The sequence below is a fragment of the Bos mutus genome, chromosome 12 (assembly GCF_027580195.1).
Source record: "Bos mutus isolate GX-2022 chromosome 12, NWIPB_WYAK_1.1, whole genome shotgun sequence".
NCBI lineage: Eukaryota > Metazoa > Chordata > Mammalia > Artiodactyla > Bovidae > Bos > Bos mutus.
The window spans coordinates 80,265,221-80,290,129 of NC_091628.1; the positions used below are offsets into that span (position 1 = coordinate 80,265,221).

The 24,909-nt window shown below is 39.6% G+C and overlaps 1 protein-coding gene across 4 annotated transcripts in view; it reads right to left on the reverse strand.

Annotated features, from left to right (window-relative positions):
- The window catches only part of PCCA (propionyl-CoA carboxylase subunit alpha), a 360,537-nt gene that overhangs the window by 156,065 nt on the left and 179,563 nt on the right, over nucleotides 1-24,909 (reverse strand). For all 4 annotated transcript variants that reach the window (XM_005899258.3, XM_005899256.3, XM_070380776.1 and 1 more), the window contains exons 16-17: nucleotides 23,240-23,315; nucleotides 2,272-2,382 (exon numbers count right to left, since the gene is read on the reverse strand). In XM_005899258.3, coding sequence (XP_005899320.1) covers nucleotides 2,272-2,382; nucleotides 23,240-23,315 — 187 coding nt within the window. The remainder of the gene's footprint in view (nucleotides 1-2,271; nucleotides 2,383-23,239; nucleotides 23,316-24,909) is intronic.

The window sequence follows — 24,909 nt, forward strand, 5'->3', positions numbered from 1 at the left end:
TAAGATCCCGGATTAACTTCAGTTGCCACTTCCTGCTGTCTCTTTCAGGCACATATATCAAACAATCAAAGATGATACAGTTTAATATATTTAGGACCTCCTATGGAGAAAAATTGGGAAGAAGAGGTAGAATCATCTGAAGAAGGAGGAGGAGATATAGTAGCCACTCAGAGAAGAAAGAACTGACATGAAAACAACATGAAGGAACACAATCAGTGGCAGACGTTCAGAACGGCAAACACAGGTGTGCACTTCTCAAGTCCCTACGTGACAACACACAGCATACTCTGAAAATGTCTGTGACTTATGAATTTGAAATCTAGCACAACAGAATGACTATTAAAACAGAAGTTGAAAACTCTCATTTCCGGCTTTATTATGTCACTGATCATTTAGCTTTATCAGGCTTTCTGTGCTTTGGTTTCCTTATACGTAAAATGAAGGCTGAATTAAAAACTGCTAAGGCCCTCTAACAACGTACCACAATTTAAAAACTATTATGCATAAGAATCAGAATTATAGTGTCTGTGCTAATCCATCCCAAAAAAGAAGTGTAATATATTAAGCTTATTACAACAAACTGCAATGTTTGATTTTAAGAAAACTTCTGAGGTCTCTTGAGAATTTGGAACATTTTCAATTGCTGCTAAATATATATCACAGAGTAACCAACTCCAATTAGAAATTTTAAGTGCTCCATGGTAATGGGATATGACACCAAATATGCATAAACACATATATAAATGTGTAAATGCATACATAAATATCCATGTACACACACAATATTTTGATCTGTCATCTCCTCCTGCCTACTGTTTCATGTAAGCCAGGCGGACACAAAAGCACGTGGGAATCCAAGTCCACTTCACAACTGACAACAACTTTTAATTAAAACTTTAGACAGGACAAGAAGCCAAAACTTTAGGATCCAAACAAATCTGTAATCTGAATACACGTACAGTTAATTCAAAATAGTCAAGGTGACACCTTCTCACCTACATTATGAGCAACATTCCTTTCATTAATTTGACAAATATTTATTTAGGGTCTGCTTTAGTTGTATGGATACAATAAAAAGCAAAAACATAAGTGGGATTTGACTTCATGAAACCAAGAGATATTAATGAAATAATCACATAAGTAGAAAAGTGCAATCATGTTAAGGTTGTAACACATGTATACCTGTGGCAGATTCATTTTGATATTTGGCAAAACTAATACAATTATGTAAAGTTTAAAAATAAAATAAAATTTAAAAAAAATAAAAATTCAAAAGTTCGGGAAAAAGAACATGATGACTCATTGGTCTTTGTTTCAAGTTCCGAAATAAAACACTTTATTTTTCTTGGTACTAATGATAAAGGTCTATAACACTAGAGTTTTGAAAGAACAATCAAATCAGTAATCCCCAGTTAGTCTTACAAACACTCCATAATAAATTCCTTGGTAAGAAATTGCTATGTAAATGTATTTAATATCTCTACATGAAGCTGGCCTGAATCTACATACAGCTCCTAAAATGAATGAGTCATTTTATATATTAAAACACTTTAAATGGATATGAAGCACACTTAAAAATTGTGAGAGAAGATCTAAGCTTCATATGTACCCAAGTTCATTAGAAACATATGGAGAGCTTTCTGGCCTTCACTTGAACATTTCTAGTAAGTCCCAAGTAAGTGCTGTCAGGGTCTTAGTACTGTGTTAACCATGCTTTTGACGCTCACTCAAGGGTTTTCTCTACCTCTCACCCGATGAGTAACTGCTGCTCCCCGGAAACACTCACGGGTAACCCTGCAGTGCTAACTTTCACAGAACATTCATTACTTTACTCAAAACTCAATTTTCAGGATAAAATCTTCATCTTCTTCGACATCTCCATTTCCATTAATAGGAATAGCACCTGGTAGTCTGAAATGTTCAGTGCTCATTTTCATAAAGATACAGTGTTAACATTAAAGAAGAGATCCTATATATATTCTTATCAGCAGGGAATACAAATCTGTATTGGCTTTCAGAAACACAACATTCCACAAACTAGCTGAATTTCTCACTCAACAAAATTACAGACTATTACACATTCATGAGTCACTCATGAATACTCGAAATCATGAATGTCAATAGCCTAGGATACTCTTAGGTATTAACATATTAGTATCAAGCACAACATAGGTGAAAAGCCCTAATTTCAGAAGAGAAGAAAGCATCCATTGTAATAAAGTATAAAAAATAATAACTTTAATACATTAAAGTATTTCAATATATACAAACCTTTAAAGCCATCTGGATATACATCAGAAAGAAATTTAGTGTTGATGTCTCCTTCTATAAAGCGTGAGTTGATTATCACCTCTCGAAGCAATGCGATATTATGTGTAACACCTAAAAATAAAATAACAGACTGAATTGAAAATCAATGAGTCAGTTAAAAACATAATTCCTATGATATGCATAACTGTATTATTAATGTCCTATGACCTAGCAAAAACCAGGCAAAATTGCTTATCTCCTTGATTTCAAGTGATAACAAAATATCTGAACTTGAGGCAGCAATAAAACACTAAATGTAAACTCAAGAACCCTATGACGGCCATGTCAATTTAATGGGGACACATCAATGTCTTTTCAATAAATGGTAGAACCACTGGATATGCATTTGGGAAAATCAGAAGATGAACCTCAACCCTAACTCACAGGATACATAAAAATTAACTCAAATTGGGTCACAAACCTAAAACTATAAGACTTACAAAAGGAAATAAAGGAGAAAAATCTTGAAGTAGAGAGCAGATTCTTAGATAGTACACAAAACCCATGAACCATAAAAATAAGTATACCAACAAATCATACTCCATCAAAATTTAAAAGTCTGCTCTTCAAAGGATTTAGTTAAGAAAATGAAATGGCAAAATACAGACAGAAAAAATATTCACAACACATATTTCAAATAAACAACTTGTAACTGGACTATATAAAGAACAATTACAACAATAAGATGATAAACAAACCAGGCTTTAAGAAAAGAGGCGAGGTCACATACACCAGCTATACTGAAAATGGATAACCAACAAAAACCTATCCTATAGCACATGGAACTCTGCTCAGTGTTATGTGCCAGTCTGGATGGGAGTGGGGAGAATGGATACATGTATATATATAGCTGAGTCCCTTCACTATACACCTGAAGCTATCACAACATTGTTAGTTGGTTATACCTCAATACAAAGTGTTTTTGGTATTAAAAAACAATTTTTTGTTTAAATAAGCAAAAGATATAAGCAGGCATTTCACAAAATATACACAAATGGCCAGCAAGCACAAGAAGATGTTCAACACTGTAAAAAAAAAAAAAATATGGAAATATACCCAAATACCAATTTAAGTGGTTGCAAGTTAAAATATAATATGAAGTATCAATAGATATGTGGACAAGTGGAACTGTCACAACCTGTGATGGGGGGTGGGGAAATAAATTGGTACATTTTGGTTTACTTCCACTTTGGACTGTATGAAGGTTTCTTTAAAAGTTAAACATACACTCATCATATGATTAGATAATTCACTCCTAACTATCTACACGAGTTAAAATAAAAACATATGCCTATACAAACACTTACACACAGATGTTAACAGCTTTATTTACAAAGTGAAACACTGGAAACGGTCTAAATACCCATCAATAATGAATCAATTAACAAAATGTGGTTTGTCCATACAAGGAAATTCCACTCGGCTGTAAGAAGAATCCAAAATCACTGCAGATGGTGACTGCAGCCATGAAATGAAAAGACATTTGCTCCTTGGAAGAAAAGCTCTGACCAACCTAGACAGCACATTAAAACGCGGAGACATTACTTAGCCAACAAAGGTACGTCTAGTCGAAGCTATGGTTTTTCCAGTAGTCATGTATGCATGTGAGAGTTGGACTATAAAGAAAGCTGAGCACCAAAGAATTGATGCTTTTGAACTGTGTTGTTGGAGAAGCTCCTGAGAGTCCCTTGGACTGCAGGGAGATCCATCCTAAAGAAAATCAGTTTTGAATATTAATTGGAAGGACTGATGGTGCAGCTGAAACTCGAATACTTTGGCCACCTGATGCGAAGAGCTGGCTCATTTGAAAAGACCCTGATGCTGGGAAAGATGGAAGGCAGGAGGAGAAGGGGACAACAGAAGATGAGATGGTTAGATGGTATCACTGACTCGATGGACATATGAGTTTGAGAAAGCTCTGGGAGTTGGTGATAGACAGGAAGGCCTGTTGTGCTGCGTCCATGGGGGTCACAAAGGGTCGGACATAACTGAACTGATAAGAAGAAGTGAATCCCCTCATATACAAAACAAGGATGAATCTCAAATTATTATGCTGAATTAAAGAAAGAAGCAAGACCAAAAATAATGCATACTAAATGCAACTTACAGGAAGCATTAGGACAGGGTCAGAGACAGGGTGGACTGCAAAGGCCACGAGGAAACTTTGGGAGGTGATAGAAATGTTCAGTCTTTTGATTACGGTGATGGTTTCACAGGTCTACATAGGTCAAAACTCACCAAATTGAACGCCTTAAATATGAGTAGTTGATTATATGTCAAGTATCCTTCAAAATAAGTAGAGAAGAAAGAGGAGAGTTGTGGGGACACGAGAGGCGGAGGAGAGAGGACAAGGAGAAGAAAAAGCTGATGATCAAGAATGAAAAACTGAGCCCAGGACACAATGACTCCTTCAAAGTGAAGGAAATGGCAACTCACTCCAGCATTCTTGCCTGGGAACTCCCATCAACAGAGGAGCCTGGCAGGCTGCAGTCCATGGGTCTTCAAAAGAGCTGGACACAACTTGGCAACTGAACTACAAAACAAAACAATGACTACTCCAAAGCGAAGTTGAAATAGGTAGCCACTACAGAGGGGTATGAATGGTACAAGGAGGAATATACGATACAGCAAAGTTTATGAAGGAGGTATATTATAAAAATATTAAATAGGAATAAAAGGTAGAGCGAAGAGGCATCTTAAAACCAGCTATTAGGGAAAGCAGGTATTAGATCAGGCATCCACTAGAAGGGCAACCGGAGTATATTACAGAGTTGAAGTAAACAGAGAGATTTGTTAATTCCTTTCAATTCTTTAATGATTCAGTCATTAGCACACCCTCCAGGTAGAATTCTATGTATAGTTCCAATTTGTACTACTATGCTTCATAACAAACCTAGAAAGCCTGATTCTGTTCTGGCTATTCAAGACTTAGAGAATCCCTCCCTATACAATAATTACAAAATAGGCAAAGAATCCCTCAGGTTCAAGTACCTGATTGACCTCTCACTCTGAGTAAGCTATTTAAACTCTCTAAGTTTTAATGTCCTCATTTGTGAAATGGTGATAAATAATAAATCTATTTAGTATCAATGTCATGAGGTACCAATGAAATAATGTTTACCACAATGTAGGGCACTCAAGACTATTATTGTGCTCTTTATTATCCTTCTATATGAGAATAAATATAGAGCAGAAGACAACATGTAATTAATAAACAACAGACAGAAGCTAAATAGCACTGACCTACCTACCTTCTAGTTCATTTTCTGTAAGAATGTAAGCTCCACAAACCTAAGCTTACATCTAATTCTACCCAGAGGGTGTGCTCATCCTATAAACAAGATCAGGAAACTACGGCCTGCAGTTCAGATGGTAAATAAGGTTTTACTGAAACACAGCAGTGTTTATACAGAGTCGTCTTCATGCTGCAAAAGTAGAGCCTAGTGGCTGCAACGGAGACCACGCGACCCACAAAGTCTAAGATATTTCTTCTCTGGCCCTTTACCAAAAATTTGCCCATATCTGCAACCAAGTGTTAACAATGTTGTCCCAAGCAAATTAATCTATACCTATTAGCAATTTCTCCACACCTACTACTCATGTAGGAGTCAGATATCACAGGAAGCAAAATGAAAGTAAACTCTATGCTATATGTTTTGGGGGAACTTTTAGCAACCAGTGATAGAATAAGAAAATGAGCATGAAAAAGAAGACGCAAATAAGAGAACTGTGATCCAAAGAGACTAAATCATTCATCAAATGTTTAGTACACTAAATTATAATGGTTCAGTTCAGTTGCTCAGTCGTGTTCGACTCTTTGCGACCCCATGAATCGCAGCACGCTAGGCCTCCCTGTCCATCACCAACTCCCAGAGTTCACCCAAACTCACGTCCATCGAGTCAGTGATGCCATCCAGACATCTCATCCTCTATCGTCCCCTTCTCCTCCAACCCCCAATCCCTTCCAGCATCAGGGTCTTTTCCAAGGAGTCAACTCTCACATGAGGTGGCCAAAGTATTGGAGTCTCAGCTTTAGCATCAGTCCTTCAAATGAACACCCAGGACTGATCTCCTTTAGGATGGACTGGTTGTATCTCCTTGCAGTCCAAGGGACTCTCAAGAGTCTTCTCCAACACCACAGTTCAAAAGCATCAATTCTTCGGAGCTCAGCTTTCTTCACAGTCCAACTCTCACATCCATACACGACCACTGGAAAAATGACCATTATATCTACTACTGCGGGCAGGAATCCCTTAGAAGAAATGGAGTAGCCATCATGGTCAACAAGAGAGTCCAAAATGCAGTACTTGGATGCAATCTCAAAAAACGACAGAATCATCTCTGTTTGTTTCCAAGGCAAACCATTCAATATCACAGTAATCCAAGTCTATGCTCCAACCAGTAACGCTGAAGAAGCTGAAGTTGAACGGTTCTATGAAGACCTACAAGACCTTTTAGAACTAACACCCAAAAAAGATGTCCTTTTCGTTATAGGGGACTGGAATGCAAAAATAGGAAGTCAAGAAACACCTGGAGTAACAGGCAAATTTGGCCTTGGAATACGGAATGAAGCAGGGCAAAGGCTAATAAGAGTTTTGCCAAGAGAATGCACTGGTCATAGCAAACAGCCTCTTCCAGCAACACAAGAGAAGACTCTACACATGGACATCACCAGATGGTCAACACCGAAATCAGACTGATTATATTCTTTGCAGCCAAAGATGGACAAGCTCTACATAATCAGCAAAAACAAGACCGGGAGCTGACTGTGGCTCAGATCATGAACTCCTTATTGCTAAATTCACACTTAAATTGAAGAAAGTGGGGAAAACCACTAGACCATTCAGGTATGACCTAAATCAAATCCCTTATGATTATACACAGGAAGTGAGAAACAGATTTAAGGGACTAGATCTGATAGATAGAGTGCCTGATGAACCATGGATGGAGGTTCGTGACATTGTACAGGAGACAGGGATCAAGACCATCCCCATGGAAAAGAAATGCAAAAAAGCAAAATGGCTGTCTGGGGAGGCTTTACAAATAGCTGTGAAAAGAAGAGACGTGAAAAGCAAAGGAGAAAAAGAAAGATATAAACATCTGAATGCAGAGTTCTAAGGAATAGCAAGGAGAGATAAGAAAGCCTTCCTCAGCAATCAATGCAGAGAAATGGAGGAAAATAACAGAATGGGAAAGACTAGGGATCTCTTCAAGAAAATCAGAGATACCAAAGGAACATTTCATGCAAAGATGGGCTCCATAAAGGACAGAATAGGTATGGACCTAACAGAAGCAGAATATATTAAGAAGAGGTGGCAAGAATACACGGAAGAACTGTACAAAAAAGATGTTCATGACCAAGATAATCACAATGGTGTGATCACTGACCTAGAGCCAGACATCCTGGAATGTGAAGTCAAGTGGGCCTTAGAAAGCATCACTATGAACAAAGCTAGTGGAGGTGATGGAATTCCAGTTGAGCTATTTCAAATCCTGAAAGATGATGCTGTGAAAGTGCTGCACTCAATATGCCAGCAAATTTGGAAAACTCAGCAGTGGCCACAAGACTGGAAAAGGTCAGTTTTCATTCCAGTCCCAAAGAAAGGCAATGCCAAAGAATGCTCAAACTACCGCACAATTGCACTCATCTGTCACACACTAGTAAAGTAATGCTCAAAATTCTCCAAGCCAGGCTCCAGCAATACATGAACCGTGAACTTCCAGATGTTCAAATTCGTTTTAGAAAAGGCAGAGGAACCAGAGATCAAATTGCCAACATCTGCTGAATCATCAAAAAAGCAAGAGAGTTCCAGAAAAACATCTACTTATGCTTTACTGACTATGCCAAAGCCTTTGACCTTGTGGATCACAATAAACTGTGGAAAATTCTGAAAGAGATGGGAATACCAGAACGCCTGACTTGCCTCTTGAGAAACCTGTATGCAGGTCAGGAAGCAACAATTAGAACTGGACATGGAACAACAGACTGGTTCCAAATAGGAAAAGCAGTACGTCAAGGCTGTATATTGTCACCCTGCTTATTTAACTTATATGCAGAGTACATCATGAGAAACGCTGGACTGGAAGAAGCACAAGCTAGAACTAAGATTGCAGGGAGAAAAATCAATAACTTCAGATATGCAGATGACACCACCCTTATGGCAGAAAGTGAAGAGGAACTAAAAAGCCTCTTGCTGAAAGTGAAAGAGGAGAGTGAAAAAGTTGACTTAAAGCTCAACATTCAGAAAACAAAGATCATGGCATCTGGTCCCATCACTTCACGGGAAATAGATGGGGAAACAGTGGAAACAGTATCAGACTTTATTTTTGGGGGCTCCAAAATCACTGCAGATAGTGACTGAAATTAAAAGATGCTTACTTTTTGGAAGAAAAGTTATGACCAACCTAGATAGCATATTCAAAAGCATAGACATTACTTTGCCAACAAAGGTCCGTCTAGTCAAGGCTGTGGTTTTTCCAGTAGTCATGTATGGATGTGACAGTTGGCCTGTAAAGAAAGCTGAGCCCTTAAGAATTGATCCTTTTGAACTGTGGTGTTGGAGAAGACTCTTGAGAGTCCCTTGGACTGCAAGGAGATCCAACCAATCCATTCTGAAGGAGATCAGTCCTGGGATTTCTTTGGAAGGAATGATGCTAAAGCTGAAACTCCAGTACTTTGGCCACCTCATGTGAAGGGTTGACTCACTGGAAAAGACCCTGATGCTGGGAAGGATTGGGAGCAGGAGGAGAAGGGGATGACAGAGGATGAGATGGCTGGCTGGCATCACCAACTCTATGGACATGAGTCTGAGTGAACCTCAGGAGTTGGTGATGGACAGGGAGGCCTGGTGTGCTGCGATTCATGGGGTCGCAAAGAGTCCGACAGGACTGAGCAACTCAACTGAACTGAACTGAATACATATCAAATAAAATTTTAAATACAGAAGTATCTTGTGACAAACTGCAGGATTCCCGTAAATTTTACATTTTATCTTTCCACGGTAGAATGCTAACTAAACAAAAGACCACCTACACAGACTCCATTTTCTCATCTATGTTACAGCTAGACGGACTAATTCCAAGGAAAAAAAAGAGTCTAAGGTAAAGAAATGTATCCAACTGCAGTCTCACTTACATGAAAAAAAGAACTGCTTGATCTTCCTTTCCTTCCTTTTCCCATGAGCTCCCTGATACTGCAGGAACTTCGCTTTGGCAATGTGGATGAAAGGGAGAATCAAGGCAGGTGTAGGGGGTGGGTGGGGGTGGAAAGAGACAGGTCTGTGTATCTCCTGGAATAATGGCCACAGGATATTAACTTGCCCCATCAGTGCAGAGCAGCCAGACCATTAAACAAGAAGTAGATGAATTTCTATCTTATTTATACCACTGGATTTAAGACACTTTGTTCCAGCAGGTTACCCTATACCCTAATGGGTACATATGGGGGAGAAAAAGTCATTTTTTCAATATGACTTGCTATCTCTGAGCCAACAAACATGAACAATTTAATACATCTTTCCAGGCATTCTTCTATCCATCTCTTTATATTAGACTAGCAACCATATGAAAAATTCTGAGCATCTCTCTCCCTGAGTCAGAAGATATCATGTCTATAATTTTATAAAATACAATTTTCAACCTATTCAAACTATTTCAAAACGTTTAAAGAAAGTTCCAAAATTCAAATTTTAATGCTACTCCTTTATTTATTCCACGGGAGAAGTTTTCACATATAGACAGTAATCTAATAAATATCTTTCACAGTACATGCCCAGGAGAAATGCATAGTTATCTCAACCTTGCTTTGAGGATAATGACTTCATCCATACTGAATAACTAATGTTTTGAAGGGCTTTTGTAATTATGTATATCTCTACAAGGAATTATAAAAAAGTATAACAACTTCTGATTACACCAATACAGCTAACAAATCATTGCAAAAGTTGACATTTGCCTATCTTATAGATGATTTTTTTTTTTAACTTCCATGGGGGTCTTAGTTCCCCGACCAGGGATCAAACCCGTGCCCCCTGCAATGGAAGCGCAGAGTCTTAATCAGTGGCCCACCATCGAAGTCCCTAAGTGATGGTTTGCTACACAAAAACAAAGACCAACTGATTAAAAAGCAAAGCGTTAGGATGCTTAGAAAGACAAACTAGGTAGGCAAGGATTTAAAACAGAAGACACCATGGAAGAGTTCAGGCTCCACAGAGGAAAGGAATCCCTTTGTCTTATGTTTTACAAACAGACCAGACTAAATCACTTTGGAAGAAGAAGAGAGTTACAACTTGCCAGCGAGATTTATACGTACAGGAAATGACAGATGCAGTGTCCTAGGAAGAGTAAAGAGACCTGGCTGGGAAAGAAAACAGAAGAAGACGCAGAAGGACACAAAAATGGGTAATATTAGAGAGGAACTTAAGAGCATTTAAGAATTTTCATTTTGGTAGAAAGTGAATACCACCAGGCATTTCTACGAAGAGGACTAAAAGAAGGACGACTCTGTGCGACCCCATGGCCTGTAGCCCACCAGGCTCCTCTGTCCATGGGAATCTCCAGGCAAGAATACTAGAGTGGGTTGCCATGCCCTCCTCCAGGGGATCTTCCTGACTCAGGGATAGAACCCACGTCTTTCACATCTCCTGCACTGGCAGGTTGGTTCTTTACCACTAGCGCCATCTGGGAAACCTAAAAGAAGGACACCAAGGCCAAAGGGTATGAGCAAAGAGGACTGGAGCATCAGAAGTCAAACAGGAACATTCAGGGTCTCACAGCCTAGCAAAGACTTCACTTTACCTTGAGAGCAACCAGAATGGCTGAAACAGGCAGACATAAGTAGATCTGTGCATTCCAGGAATCACTCTGGTGCTGCTACAAAAGGGATTGGGAAGGTTCAAGAGTGAAGTTGGGAAAAAGCAAGCTGACAACTGCAGGAGATGTGCTGGAAAATTGTAAGGCCTCAGCCCACAGTTAGGGAGCAGATGAGACAAGAGACAGGAGAAAGAAATCTCTCAGCCCCACTTAAGAGATGTCTGGGAGGCAGATGGGGCTTGGTGGTTTAGGGGATGGAAGGATGGGGAAGGTGAATCAAGCACCAACACCCGAACTTCTGAGTCCGCAACATCACAGATAATAACATTTACAGGAAAGGAATAGGTTGAAAGGAAAAAACTAGATGCATATTTTGCAAGTTAAATGAGAGACGCCTGTGAGACGGGTAGATAATGTCTAAATCATTAGAATTCAGACTGGCAGACAGATTAAACGCACACACATCAGAATACAGAGATCGTGCAGGTGGACATTCACATGAAGGAATCCAGAAGAGAAACTGAAGCACAGACAGGCAAGACCAATCCAGCAAGCTTTGGAAAAAAACAAGATCTTAAAGGAGGGACTGGAAAGGATGCATGTGAGAAGATCAAGGTGTAGTCGTAACTTCATTCCTAAAATATAGTGTTCTTATATATACAGTGGGCTTCCCAGATGGCGCTAGTGGTAAAGAAGCCATCTGCCAGTGCAGGAGATGAAAGGGACAGGGGATGGATCCCTGGAAAGATCCCCTGAAGAAGGAAATGGCAACCCACTCCAGTATTCTTGCCTGGACACGAATCTCATGGACAGAGGAGCCTGGAGAGCTACCGTCCTTGGGGTCACGAAGGGTCCAACGCGACTGAAGCGATTAGCACAGGCACAGAAATACTCTAACAATTCAGGATGTTTTGATTTGTAAGTTATTTTATGTAAATAGCAAATAACTTAGAAAGGCAGTCTCTCAGCAATTTTGTCCTTTCTTCCTCCAGTTAAATAAAAATAATACTGTCCACTTTCTATGCACAATATTCTGTATTTAAGCTTTACTGGCTTTTCTGTGATAGTCTCATGCTAGTATAAATTTTCTTGCCCTCTGTGAGGCCAATGCCAGAATCGTTGGCACTGGGCTCTGTCTTCAGTAAAATACAACTTTCAGAAACAGTTAATGATAATCTGAACAAAAATAAGATGATTTACTGATGCCAGTGATCAATTCAAGATCATGACACCTCCAAATTTAAAATGCATGCAGTTTTACAGGATAAATGATGTTGTACTTCAATCCCATATTCAAAGTTGAAAAAGAGGTGATTTTTTAAAATGTAACTCAATGGAAACATCAGCAAATATTAATTTATGTTTTGGACATCAAAGAACAGAGCCACTCAACCACACAAATGAAGCATGGACTTTCAAAAATTTTTCTACTTGATTAGTAAATAGAGCATGAAAACATAGACTTTTACCCTGCTAATAGTGTTTTAGGGATAAAATTAATATACAAGAGCACTTTCCCTTTAATGTTCTCTGAATAAAATATCATACATTACTATGTAATATTACATATTACTAGTAATTATCTATTATCTTTTCCTAAGGACCAAGGCAAGACAAGGGTTAATGGCAGACAACCAAAATCCAGATCCCACAACTGATTGCTCCAAAAACTACTCTGTATTAATTAATTCTAAAGTCAATTAAGGGACTAATAAGCTATTAAATCTAAAAGCTCAAAAGACCAGATAAAGGATAAAAAGCACTCAACCACTAAAGGATACCCTACATATTTGAAAGTTAGCATTTTGTTCTTAGTTTACTTTGCATGTTCCAGTTACGACAATGCCGTTATATAAGCTGGTCCTGTTCAAACAATAAGCGGATAGCTGAGGTGCCCTCAGGCTTAGTTTTATAACTTTAACGATATTATTAATCACATACTCATAAAAATTATGACTGTGAGATGTGGACTGGGAATTGAGGATGACCTCTGCCAAAGTTCACGGGGTCCCATCTGTATGGGAAATCATGACCAGGCCACAGAAGAGAGGACCCCCAGGAGCAGCCTTCTCCTGACTACCTGCTGCTTCCAAAACACGGGCCAGACATGAGCTACACACACTGTCAGGATCAAACAGAGGCCAAAAGCCATCGCTTATTTCATGGGGGCTCAGAAATTAACTTTAACCAAATTACATCTTTTTCTAAAGAAGCTTTATCGTAACAAAAGCTCACAATCGGCTCCAGGAAAAAAAAAAATTATCTGAACAACTAAATAGTTATCAAACTAAACAGCAAACTACCTACTGTTCCTCATAAAACAATTTTCTAAGCCTGCAATCCTTTAGAATTAGTCAGATGAATGAGATATAGTACGTATCGCAAACGCGTCTCCATTTTCATCCCTTAAAGGTAAGCTTTGGGAGAAGGGCAGCATATGCTCCCCTTTACTTATTTTTTTTTTAATCTTTCATTTTGGAATATTTTCAGAATTACAAAAAATTCACAAAAATAGTACAAAGAGCATATACATCCTTTACCCAGATTCTCCAATGTTAACATCTGACCACCTTTATTTGCTCTGTCATTCATTGTTTCTCTCTTTATGTATACACACACAATTTCTTTTTTCTTAAACATTCGAGGCTAAGCTGCAGGTAAACACCTCTAAGTATCTCAGGGCACATCTCCTAAAACCAAGCCGAGTCTCTCCCGTAATCATAGTACAATGACCAAATCTAAAAATTAACACTGACAATGTATTATCATTTCATCGACAGACTTGATTCAAATTCCACCAGTTGTCCTATTTATGACCTTTTCTACAAAAGGAAAACATTTTTTTCCTGGTTCAGGAACTAATCCAGGATCACATGCTGCATTTAATTGTCATGTGTCCTTAGTTTGCTTTGATGTAGCTAAGTTGATCCGTTTTTGTGTTTCTTGACCTTGACACTCTGGAAGAGTACAAGCCACTTATACTGCACACTTTCTTTCAGTTTGGTTTGCCTGATGTTTCCTCATGATTATATTCATGTTACACCTTTTTGGCCAGAATAGCACAGAAAGAATGTGGACTTTTCAGTGCATCAAACCAAGGGGCACAGGCTCCTGATTTGTTCCATTACCAGTGATATTAATTTTAACCATTTGGGTAAGTTTCAAGGTTTATCCATTTTAAAGGTACTATTTTTCCCGTTTTGATTCATTAGTTATCATATGAAGAGATATTATAAATTAAGCAAATACCTGTCTCTCATCGTATTTTCATCCACTAATTTTAACATCAATCACTGGTGATTCATCCAAACAATCTGGTGTTTGCCGAGTACTGATTTTTCTACACTTATCAGTTAAAAATCTACCGTAAGGAAGAGCTGTGAGCCCCACCCTCATTCACTTTTCTATTTGTATCACATAAACTCATGGACTCTTCATTTCATGGATTTTAATCTATTCCTAGCATTATTCATTTTCTTGCTGAGGTTTTCCCAGAATTGCCAACAGAAGCCCCTGAAAGCTGGTTCCTGGGTCTTTTTTTTTTTTTTGGCATATCCTCATTTCTTGAGCCACTTGATTACATTCTTATATAAGATCTCTCAGGCTCGTCTTCTACTCTTTCTGAAAGCAACCATTTTTGAAGGAGTGCAGGTTCCATTTATGGGAGGACGGTCTTCACAGAACAAGATCTGGGTGCCTGGTGTGCTCCTTGCTATGGGTGTCAGTGCTTCCATGACCTCTCAGCAGGACAGTGGTCCTCAGTCACTGGGCAAGACTTTCCCTCAGGGGACACATGGCAATGTCTGGAAGTCCATGACTGTCGCAACCGAGGAGATGGTACTGAAATTTAGTGGGGAGAGGCCAAGGACGTTGATAAACACCCTACAGTGCACAGACAGGACAGCCCCGCTCTACAACAAATACGTGTCTCCCCCAGACATCAGTGATGCTAAGGTTGAGAAATTCTGAGCTAGAAAGTGTGTGTGTGTGTGTGTGTGTGTGTGTGTGTGTGTGTATATGTATGTATACACACACACACACACAATTACAAATGTAGTAACATGTATTTATTTATTTTTCAATCTATGTTAAAAACTATGAAGTCACCCTGAACTTCCAACTCAGCACTGCAGGGTTCATTCCATGCTTTTCCATTCCCACATCTGTAACTCCTTTCTCTGACAATGAGAAACTTGGCTCCTCTTATCCGCAATACATATATTTATTTCCTCAATCCCAGAATATACATCAACTGGTTTCAGAGCTGCTAAACCACGAACTAAGAAAAATAAACCTACTAACTAGAGCTTAGTGTTTGTTTAGACGTATTTTATCTCTACCTTGAGGGTATCCAGTAAAAATACTATTAAAAGTTATTTAGATTCACTTTCCCTCCCCACCTCCTTCAGCATGATTGTATTATTCATACCATCCTGTCCATCTGTTTGCTTGGATTTCTCTTTGAGTTTTTCCCCCAGAACATAAATGATTTTATGTATTCATTTTTAAATATTAAGATGGATCTACAGGTCAGAATTATACAAAAATGTATAATTTAAGAAGTCTTTCCCTTTCATCCCATGTACTATTTCCCGTCCCCTAATCATTTCCACCAGACCGTCCCGCCACCTCCTACAAAAATGTCATCTTACTAGTCCTGGCCTTGCGTGTGTGTGTTTTCAAAACAGAGCAGATACATTTATATATTCTTATTTCTTCTAGCTGTCTGCCAATATCTGTTTTCCCTTCCTTTCTTTAATAAGAGAAGTGTTATGCTTCAGCTGAGGATATGGCCACCTTGCTATGCACTACATCTCCCATCTTTCTAGCCCCTAGGTATGACCACCTAGACTCACCCCCAGTAGGAGAGGAGCAGAAATAGAGGGTACTCTCTGGGTTAGGCCCTGAAAATCAGTGAGCATGAACTCCCCTGCTCCTGCTATCTTCCTGCTGAGCCTGGATGAGAAGCATGAAAAGCAGCTGCTCTGGGCCCTAAAATGAGAACCATCTGCTATGATCCTGGAGTCACCCTACTGACCCTTGACACCTCCCTTCTCAACTGTTACCTGGGAGAGAAATTGAACTGTATCTCTCTCTCTATTTTCGATTCTGTTACAACTGCTTAGACTGGCTTAACTATGAAAAACCATCAAGTGGGGAGAAGATGATGCAAACCAGGAAACGGAGACAAGAGTGAAGCATAGAAAAGGAGGCCTGAGAGACAGTGGCGCAAACGAGGCGGCGGAGTCCACAAAGAGGCAATGGGAAGACATAAAGCAGGGGAGTGCTCTCTGGGTTTGTACTTTGTACACCAACCCACTAAAGAGTCGACTGGTGCGGTAAGGAGGAGGTATGGAAAACCCACTCAGGAAGCAAGAGCTCTCATCCGGGACATCAAGTGTTGGCTTGGGGGTCCAGGGCCAGGGGACAGAAAGTGGAATCAAAACGTAATCAGACGAAGTGTACAGACCCTCAGAATGCATTTGAGACCACTTTTCTGAGCCCAAGTGCTCACCGCCGTTACTCTCAGAACTCTGCATCCACCACCCAGAGGGCAAACTTCTCTGCACATCCCTCATCCTTGGAACCTCAGAGGACTCAACCCCACCCTCCCTAGACACCCACTCCCTCTTTTCCAGGCTGGCCCACACCCGGTGAGACCACTGACTGGTTCGTCTACCACGGATCCAGCATCTTCATGGGACGTTCCACTCACCTCCTTAGTGGCCAGTTGCTTAGTTGTGCCCAACTCTGCGACCCCATGGACTGTAGCCTGCCAGGCTCTTCTGTCCGTAGAATTTTCCAGGCAAGAATACTGGAGTGGATTGCCATTTCCTTCTCCAACCCACTTCCTTGCATTACCTGAAATCCTCAATGCCCTCAGGGACCTCACTTCTCCAGCGACCCTCACTGCCGCTTCCAAAACATCACCTCTTCTAATCCTTGGAGAAACTTCCATTTCCTTAAGGTTCATTTTATTTGGTCAGTGAAGCTTCTCAATTATCTATCATCTCTCAGCATCCCTGGCACAATGCAATATTCACTAAAGAATTTACATTACCCAACTCTTGACCTTTCCTCTGATCCTAAGTCGTACCGCCCATGCAGGTGATCCATTCAATATTAGCTCAGTTCTTAGGATCACCTCTCAAATAATCTGTTCTCCCACTTTAGCCACCTAGTTCCATAATCACACTCTGGAATCACCTAATGTTTAGTAACTGAGCCACTTTCAAAGTCACCAATTCAAAACACATAGACATCACTGGCCAACCGTAACCCCCAACTTTCCAGCTTATTTCCCAAGTACGTTCCCTGGGCCAGTACTGAAACCTCCAATCTAGAATGTGAGATGTTCTATGCCAATTGCCCCTGGCTCTTATGAGGAGTTAATGTTATGACATAGAAAGAGGCAAGAAAATAGAGATATAACCATAAAAACCTTGAATGGACCGTATTAGGGCTAAAAAAAAAAACAGGTAAAAAACACAATGCGGGGAACAACTGGGGAAATTCCCATATGGACAGTACATTAGATGATATTATGAACTGATGCCAGTTTTCTTTGATGAGGTAATGGTATTCTGTGGTTTTGCAGAAATATAATCTTACCCTTAAGGTGCCTTCTGAAGTATTTAGGAGTGATGTGTCAGGATGCCTGCAACTTTCTGTCAAATAGTTCAGGAAACAAACAGGAGGGGCGGGGGAAGGGAGAAGATGAACAAAGGGAGAGATGAAGAAAAAAGCAAACACAGAAAGGCTTAACCATTGATCTAAATGAAGAGCGGACCAATGTGCAAAGTACTATCCATTCACCTTTCCTCTGGGTTTGAAAAATACCTAGAATTAAAACATCTGGGGCAATACCTAAAATTAAAAGAAAACCCCTCTTTTGAGCTAAAATAAGTTTTATATATGTATATATATATAATATATACATGTATGTATTTCAATATGATGTAAAATTATTCTCTATGCTCGTTCAAACATAACAGAAGGGCAGGAAGATTTTAACTAAATGTTTGCACTATGCATTACTCTCCAAACTGCTTGTCTATTTTAGTAACATATACAGCTACCACAATTGCCCAGTATTTTATTGTGAAGATTTGTCCATTGAGTAGACACTGAGGCTCGTCAGAATTCTGGCTACGACAAACAAGACTGCTGTAAGTGCCTTTGTAAACGGCATCTCACAGTTCAGTCTTCTCACACTGCAGGGCAGATTCCCCAAAACGGAAGAGTGAGACGAAAGGGCACCTACTTTTAACTTCTGGTGCTAGATTATTTTCCCAAAAGACAAGAGCAAGTTACACACTTCAGGGATGCATGCCTGAGCGTGCCCAGAGCCTTTACTTCTCCAGCATGGTGAGTTCCCGGTCTTTTTTAAAATGTTGCTATTCTGAGGAGTCGTTTTAAGGAAGCACAAGTAAAATATTCTCAAGAGTGGCCCCTAGGAGTCCTAAAGTACTCACATTACTTTCAAAGGACAAAAAGGGAGAGGTGTGAAAAGATACCCTCTTCTCCTCTAATTTCCCACTGTTTTGGCACCTATGAATTTACATTTCACTTATGTATTTTCCATCAAAGTATACTAGAAACTCATTGAAATACAGACAGTATCTCTCTCTTATTCCTTCACTCAGTGAACAAATATTTACTAATCACCTACCATGTGTCAGGAACTGCTTAGCACTAGTAATACACAAGTAAACAAGATAAAAACACCACCAGTGCCCTCATGTACCTAATACTCTTGGGAAAATCCAACAGCAATTAACTGCAGAACCAGTACTTTAATTACAGTTACGGTAAATGCTTTGAAAAAGAAGAAGAACACGGTGCAATGAAAGCATGTGACTCAGCACACAGTACCAGGAATGGCCTCACTGGGCTTTCAATATGCCTTACTAATGGTTTAATACAGTTCACACAACACCAACGGACTGATAATGATTGATGGCATACAGTTTCTAAACTTGTGGTTTGACAATTGTAATGAGAAGAGGAAGAAAAGAAGATGGGAACTAAAGTTCCTGAACTCCGCAAGCCAGCACCGTGCCAATACCGTCCACGTACCTAACCCACTGAGTCCTCCTCACCAGTTCATAAGGCAGAGACTCACACCCCATTCCTTAAATGTAGACTGTGAGATTCAGAGACACAAAACTTCATGGTTATCAGTATCGAGGACACAGTAGGAATCCAAGCCGGTCTGATTTCTTTCTATTCTATCGCAGTGAATCAAAGGTAGAAATTTCAGACGAAGCCTGGAAAAATGTATCTGCATAATAAAATATATTTTGCTTTACACGTGGTACATTTATAAACTTCCAAGAATAGCAGTAGGCCTACTTTGTATTTAAGTCACTTAGTTTAAAAATATAGTAACCTGCATGCCTGCATATAGAGTACAGGAAGCAAATTAGTGGAAAACATGTTCATTTAAAAATAAAACATGAAGGACTTCCCTGGTGGTTCAGTGGCCAAGAATCTGCCTGCCAATGCAGTGGACAGGGGTTCAATCTCTGGTCTGGAAAGATTCCACATGCCATGGGGCACCTAAGCCTGTTCACCACAACTACGGAAGCCCACATGGTCTAGAGCATGTGCTCTGAAACAAGGAAGAACCACCAGAATGAGAAGCCCCTGCGCCACAACTAGAGTAGGCCCTGCTCACTGGCAACTAGAAACAGCCCATGCACAGCAATTAAAACTCAGCTCAGTCAGAAAATAAATTAACTGAACAATTAAACATGAAAATGTATTCTGTAAATATAAAAGAATATTCCTTTCAGAAGACAGGTGTAATGGAAAAAAAACTTACATGCGACCAATACTAATTTAATATTTTGACAAACTGCCCATGTGCCATGCCACTGTTTTACAGTATCAAAGTTCAATAGAGATGTGATATGACAAAATATTCTTACTCAGACTATTTTGACTTCATGAATTTACCATTCAAGCTCATTATAATGAAACCTAAATTACTTTGCCAAAAAAGGTCCATCTAGTCAAGGCCATGGTTTTTCCAGTAGTCATGAATGGATGTGAGAGTTAGCTGAGCACCGAAGAATTGATGCTTTTGAACTGTGGTGTTGGAGAAGACTCTTGAGAGTCCCTTGGACTGCAAGGAGATCCAACCAGTCCATTCTGAAGGAGATCAGTCCTGGGTGCACATTGGAAGGACTGATGTTGAAGCTGAAACTCCAGTACTCTGGCCACCTGATGCAAAGAGCTGACTCACTGGAAAAGACCCTGATGCTGGCAGGGATTGAGGGCAGGAGGAGAAGGGGATGACAGAGGATGAGATGGTTAGATGGCATCACCGACTCAATGGACATGAATTTGGGTAAACTCCAGGAGTTGGTGATGGACAGGGAGGCCTGGCATGCTGCAGTCCATGGGGTCGCAAACAGTTAGACATGATGCCATGAGCAACTGAACTGAACTGAAGTGAAATTAACCACTATCTTAAAGAATCCGCCAGCCAATGCAGGAGATACAGGTTCAATCCCTGGGTCAGGAAGATCCCTTGGAGAAGGAAATGGCAACCCATTCCAGTATTCTTGCTTGGGAAATTCTGTGGACAGAGGAGCCTGGCAGGCAATAGTCCATGGGGTTGCAAAGTCCCCATGGGGTCTCATGACTTAGCACCTAAAACAACAACAATAATTTAACAACCACAATAAAAATGCAATGATGGAGCAGGAATGCGGGTGTCGGGGGGAATATTTAGAAAGTGAAAGTGAAGTTGCTCAGTCGTGTCCGACTCTTTGTGACCCCATGGACTGTAGCCTACCAGGCTCCTCTGTCCATGAGATTCAACTTTAAAGTCCTCTGGGAATAATCTTGCCAAGTACCTTAATTATGTCTATGTATCACTTCCCTTGTGGCTCAGCTGGTAAAGAATCCACCTGCAATGTGGGAGACCTGGGCTCAATCCCTGGGTTGGGAAGATCCCCTGGAGAAGGGAATGGTTACCCATTCCAGTATTCTGGCCTGGAAAATTCCATGGACTGTATAGTCCATTGGGTCACAAAGAGTTGGACACGACTGAAGGACTTTCACTTCCTTATGTATAGTTAAACACATACAAATACATGCACACACCCAAACTGGATGTGTGTCTCAAATATGCACTAGAATAATTTTGCAGCAATATTACTTCTGTAGCACAACAGACCTCTCAAGGCTGACTTAACCAATGTACAGAGAAAATATGCATCTGCTGCTTATGGTAGAACACAGCAGAGTTATAAAACCAGCAAATACTACACCATTAGGGCTAAAAAGGAGCTAGGGAAATAGCTAGAAAGAATGTGAAGGGAATTTTTCAAATTCTTAGAAGCTCTGAATATTGATGGCACTGTTAACAATCACATCTAGGTTCACTGTGGAGCTTTCCTTCTACAGATGGAGGTGAATCACCAGTACATGAGATTAGATACAATCACTGTCACTTACTAGCTAACAAATGGGAAGAAAAGAGGGTGACAGTAAAAGGGAAGGGAGGGAAGACAGTCCTCCTGCTATAACAAGAGAAAAATTGGAAGAGAAAACATGAGCATGAGTGATGGCTGCACGACTTATCTGCCAACGGATGAAAATTAGCAGGGCAAAGTAGATGTGTAAAAACAGAGTCACTAAATTGTCCCGGGCTGCTACTGGACAGCTGTCCAGACTGTTCATTGCACAAAGGCACTTGGTCAAGAGGCAAAGTAAGGGTTTGACCTGCTCCACTGCTAAGCTGGGCTCCGCGTCTCAGGGCTGGAGACACCCAGAGAATGGAGTACTTTCTCTAATTCATAAGAAGTTGCAGTCACTTGTCAAGACTTAGGACCAACAGGCTGTGTCCACTCTGATGGAGGTTTTATGAAATTGTATGAAAGCTACACATGGGCTTGAGGGAGACTGTCTACTCCCCACTGTCTTACTCCATCACCATCCTACCACCTCCAAAATTCAGCCTCCCAGCCTCACTGCTATATATAGTGAATCACCAGAAAAGAGCCAAACTGTACAGCCAGTCTTTCTCATGGACGTTCTTGTGGCTGTGAAATACACTCAGTTGTGTCCGACTCTTTGTGGCCCCATGGACAGCAGCCCACCAGGCCCCTCTGTCCATGGAATTCTCCAGGTAAGAATACTGGAATGGGTTGCCATTTCCTTCTGCAGGGGATCTTCCCAACCCAGGGATTGAATCTGGGTCGCCCACTTTGTAAGCAGACTCTTTACTGACTGAACCACTAGGGAAGACCAGTGTTACTGTAGCAGAATGCTAGACAAGATGAAGCAGAATGCTAGAGAAGATGAAGGATGTTCTTAGATACACACAATTTATTCATAATTCAAAGTGAACTCATATTTCACACTTTAAATTTGATATGAAAGCCCATTATTCTGAAGTCGATGATAATTTATGTCAGGCTAAACTAAAATGATCTTTTCATTACTAATGAAAGTTGCTAATAAAATTTATACTGTAATTTACTCCTTAAGGGGAATAAGTATAACTTTAATTATTTAAATTTAATGGCTGCTCCTAATACCATTATCACCACACACCCTGAAGGCTTGCAGGATCACACTTGGTTATGCATTCTATATGTACATGAGGTAAGAGAATGGCATTTGCTAGAAAATATTTTACAATTGGCTCTAATTCAGAGAAACGAAGAGCTATTCCCTGTACTCTTATAGTAGTCAAATACAGGTCACAATGTTTTAATCTGCATATGTTTTTAAGTTTCATACTTCAAAACACTGCAAACAAATAAACAAAATCAGAAACAGACGAAACTGGCTGTTGAACTGCACTTGACAACAAGCGACTCCAGAATGAAGAGTACTAAACGTTCATCCAGGAGAGGTCATAAATGATAAGTTCAATCAAATAAGTTCATCTCAGATATAGATGTAAAGTATGGGATTGCTACAGAAAATGAAATACCTATTCTCAATTAGTATGTCAGCTTAATCCAAGCTTTTCTTACTTCTACTTAAACACGTAGTAAGCAAACGTTCTGGTGAATTCTCTACTTGATAAAGCTTCGTGCTGTTTCCCAGTACGAGGCTCCAGGTACAATAACATAACCTCAAGTGTTTGTTTTACCTCGAATAACATAACTATCCAGGGCATCTTCCATTCTCTTCAGTGCTTCTGTTCTATCAGAACCATACGTGATGAGCTAAAAGCAAGCAAACAAACGTTTATATAGACAGGTAGAGATCAATCTGCCCGTAAGTCAAACATCTCATCCTAGTAAAAGTTAAAAGATTTCATAACACATTTCCAGAATATATTTTGAAATTTCATTCATTCAGTTGTTAGTACAAACTATGTCAATTAAGATTTTTTCAACTAAACAAATATCAGAAACCAGCTATTTCAGACTTTTCTCCTAGATTTCACTATCACAGAAAAGAGTCACTTGAGGTAAACCAAAATGTAACAAAAACAAGCATAAAAAAATCTGAAAGGAAAGCTATCAAAATTGTCAACATTTAGGATGGGATGAATATAAACATCTGGAATAGTGGAGGATTAGCCAAGATTTGTTTTTTCTCTCCCTTCAAGTTTGACACCCTGAATAGCTAATTTAACAAATAATAGAGCACAGAGGCAAAGGGTTCCTGTGTTAGAAAAACAGAAAATCCTACTGTTCTGTATGATTCGGGGCCTGTTTATGTGCTCTAGACCTTATACAAATTGGCAACAGGAGCTTAAATATTCATAAAATAATTTTCTGGTTATTATATGAGACAATCTGTAGTTTGCAAGTTTTTGGTACATTTAATTAGCTTCAATATCAAGCCAGGTTGAAATTAATTTTCAGGTCATTTTTCTGAATAGCAATATAATTTATCTAAAAGTGAAACCATGTATCTATAATATTTTGTGTATTTTTTATTTTAATTAAAGTGTTTCTCTAACAAAACACCTCAAGTTCATTTTAACAATATCACTGTAAAAACTTAAGTGAAAAAAGAAAAATGAAAAAATGGGTCATTTACTACATGAAAAAGCACACTTGGAAGGAAAAAAAAACCATCTTAAGAAACAAGGTTGGGAATTCCCTCATGGTCCAGTGGTTGGAACTCAGTGCACTCACTGCCAGGTCTTGGGTTCAATCCCTGGTTGGAGAACTAAGATCCCACAAACTGAGCAGCAAGGTCAAAAAAAAAAAAGAGAAGAAAGAAACAGGGGTTTCAACACAGGTCCATCACTTTAGAAAAAAAAAAAATATATATATATATTCTAAATAAAATCCAGTTTCAACCACTAGCATCATAATTTTACATTCTGTAAGATTCAAAAATGTTAAAAGATCTAAAATTTTAAGTGGATTGGTTAATTTATTCTGGAAAGTCAAATTTCAAAAAGACATCTCATAGTCTCACATAAAATTTAATTATGCTAAATCTACGTAAGTAATTACTGATTCATAAAAACCGAAGCGACAAGGTGAAAAGTCCTCTTAACAAACACAGCCTATTACCTCAACTCCTTTATATCACCCCGTCATTCATACTTTCATCTCGGCAATGCTCACGACTGGTCAAGAAACAACGTAATTCCTTCTCTCTGTACTGAGCTAGCTTGCTGCCACTGGTTAGAGAAGTTTGTTACTGTGGGGCTTGGGGTGACGGTGTGATTAGACTGGGGAGTGGGGAGTGCTGGCAACTAACAAGCTGCTGAAATTTCTCTTAAGAGAAAGAAAAGCTGCCCAGCTTTCACTTTTCCATAGTTAGGTGGCCCTAACTATGTGTTTAATTACGGCA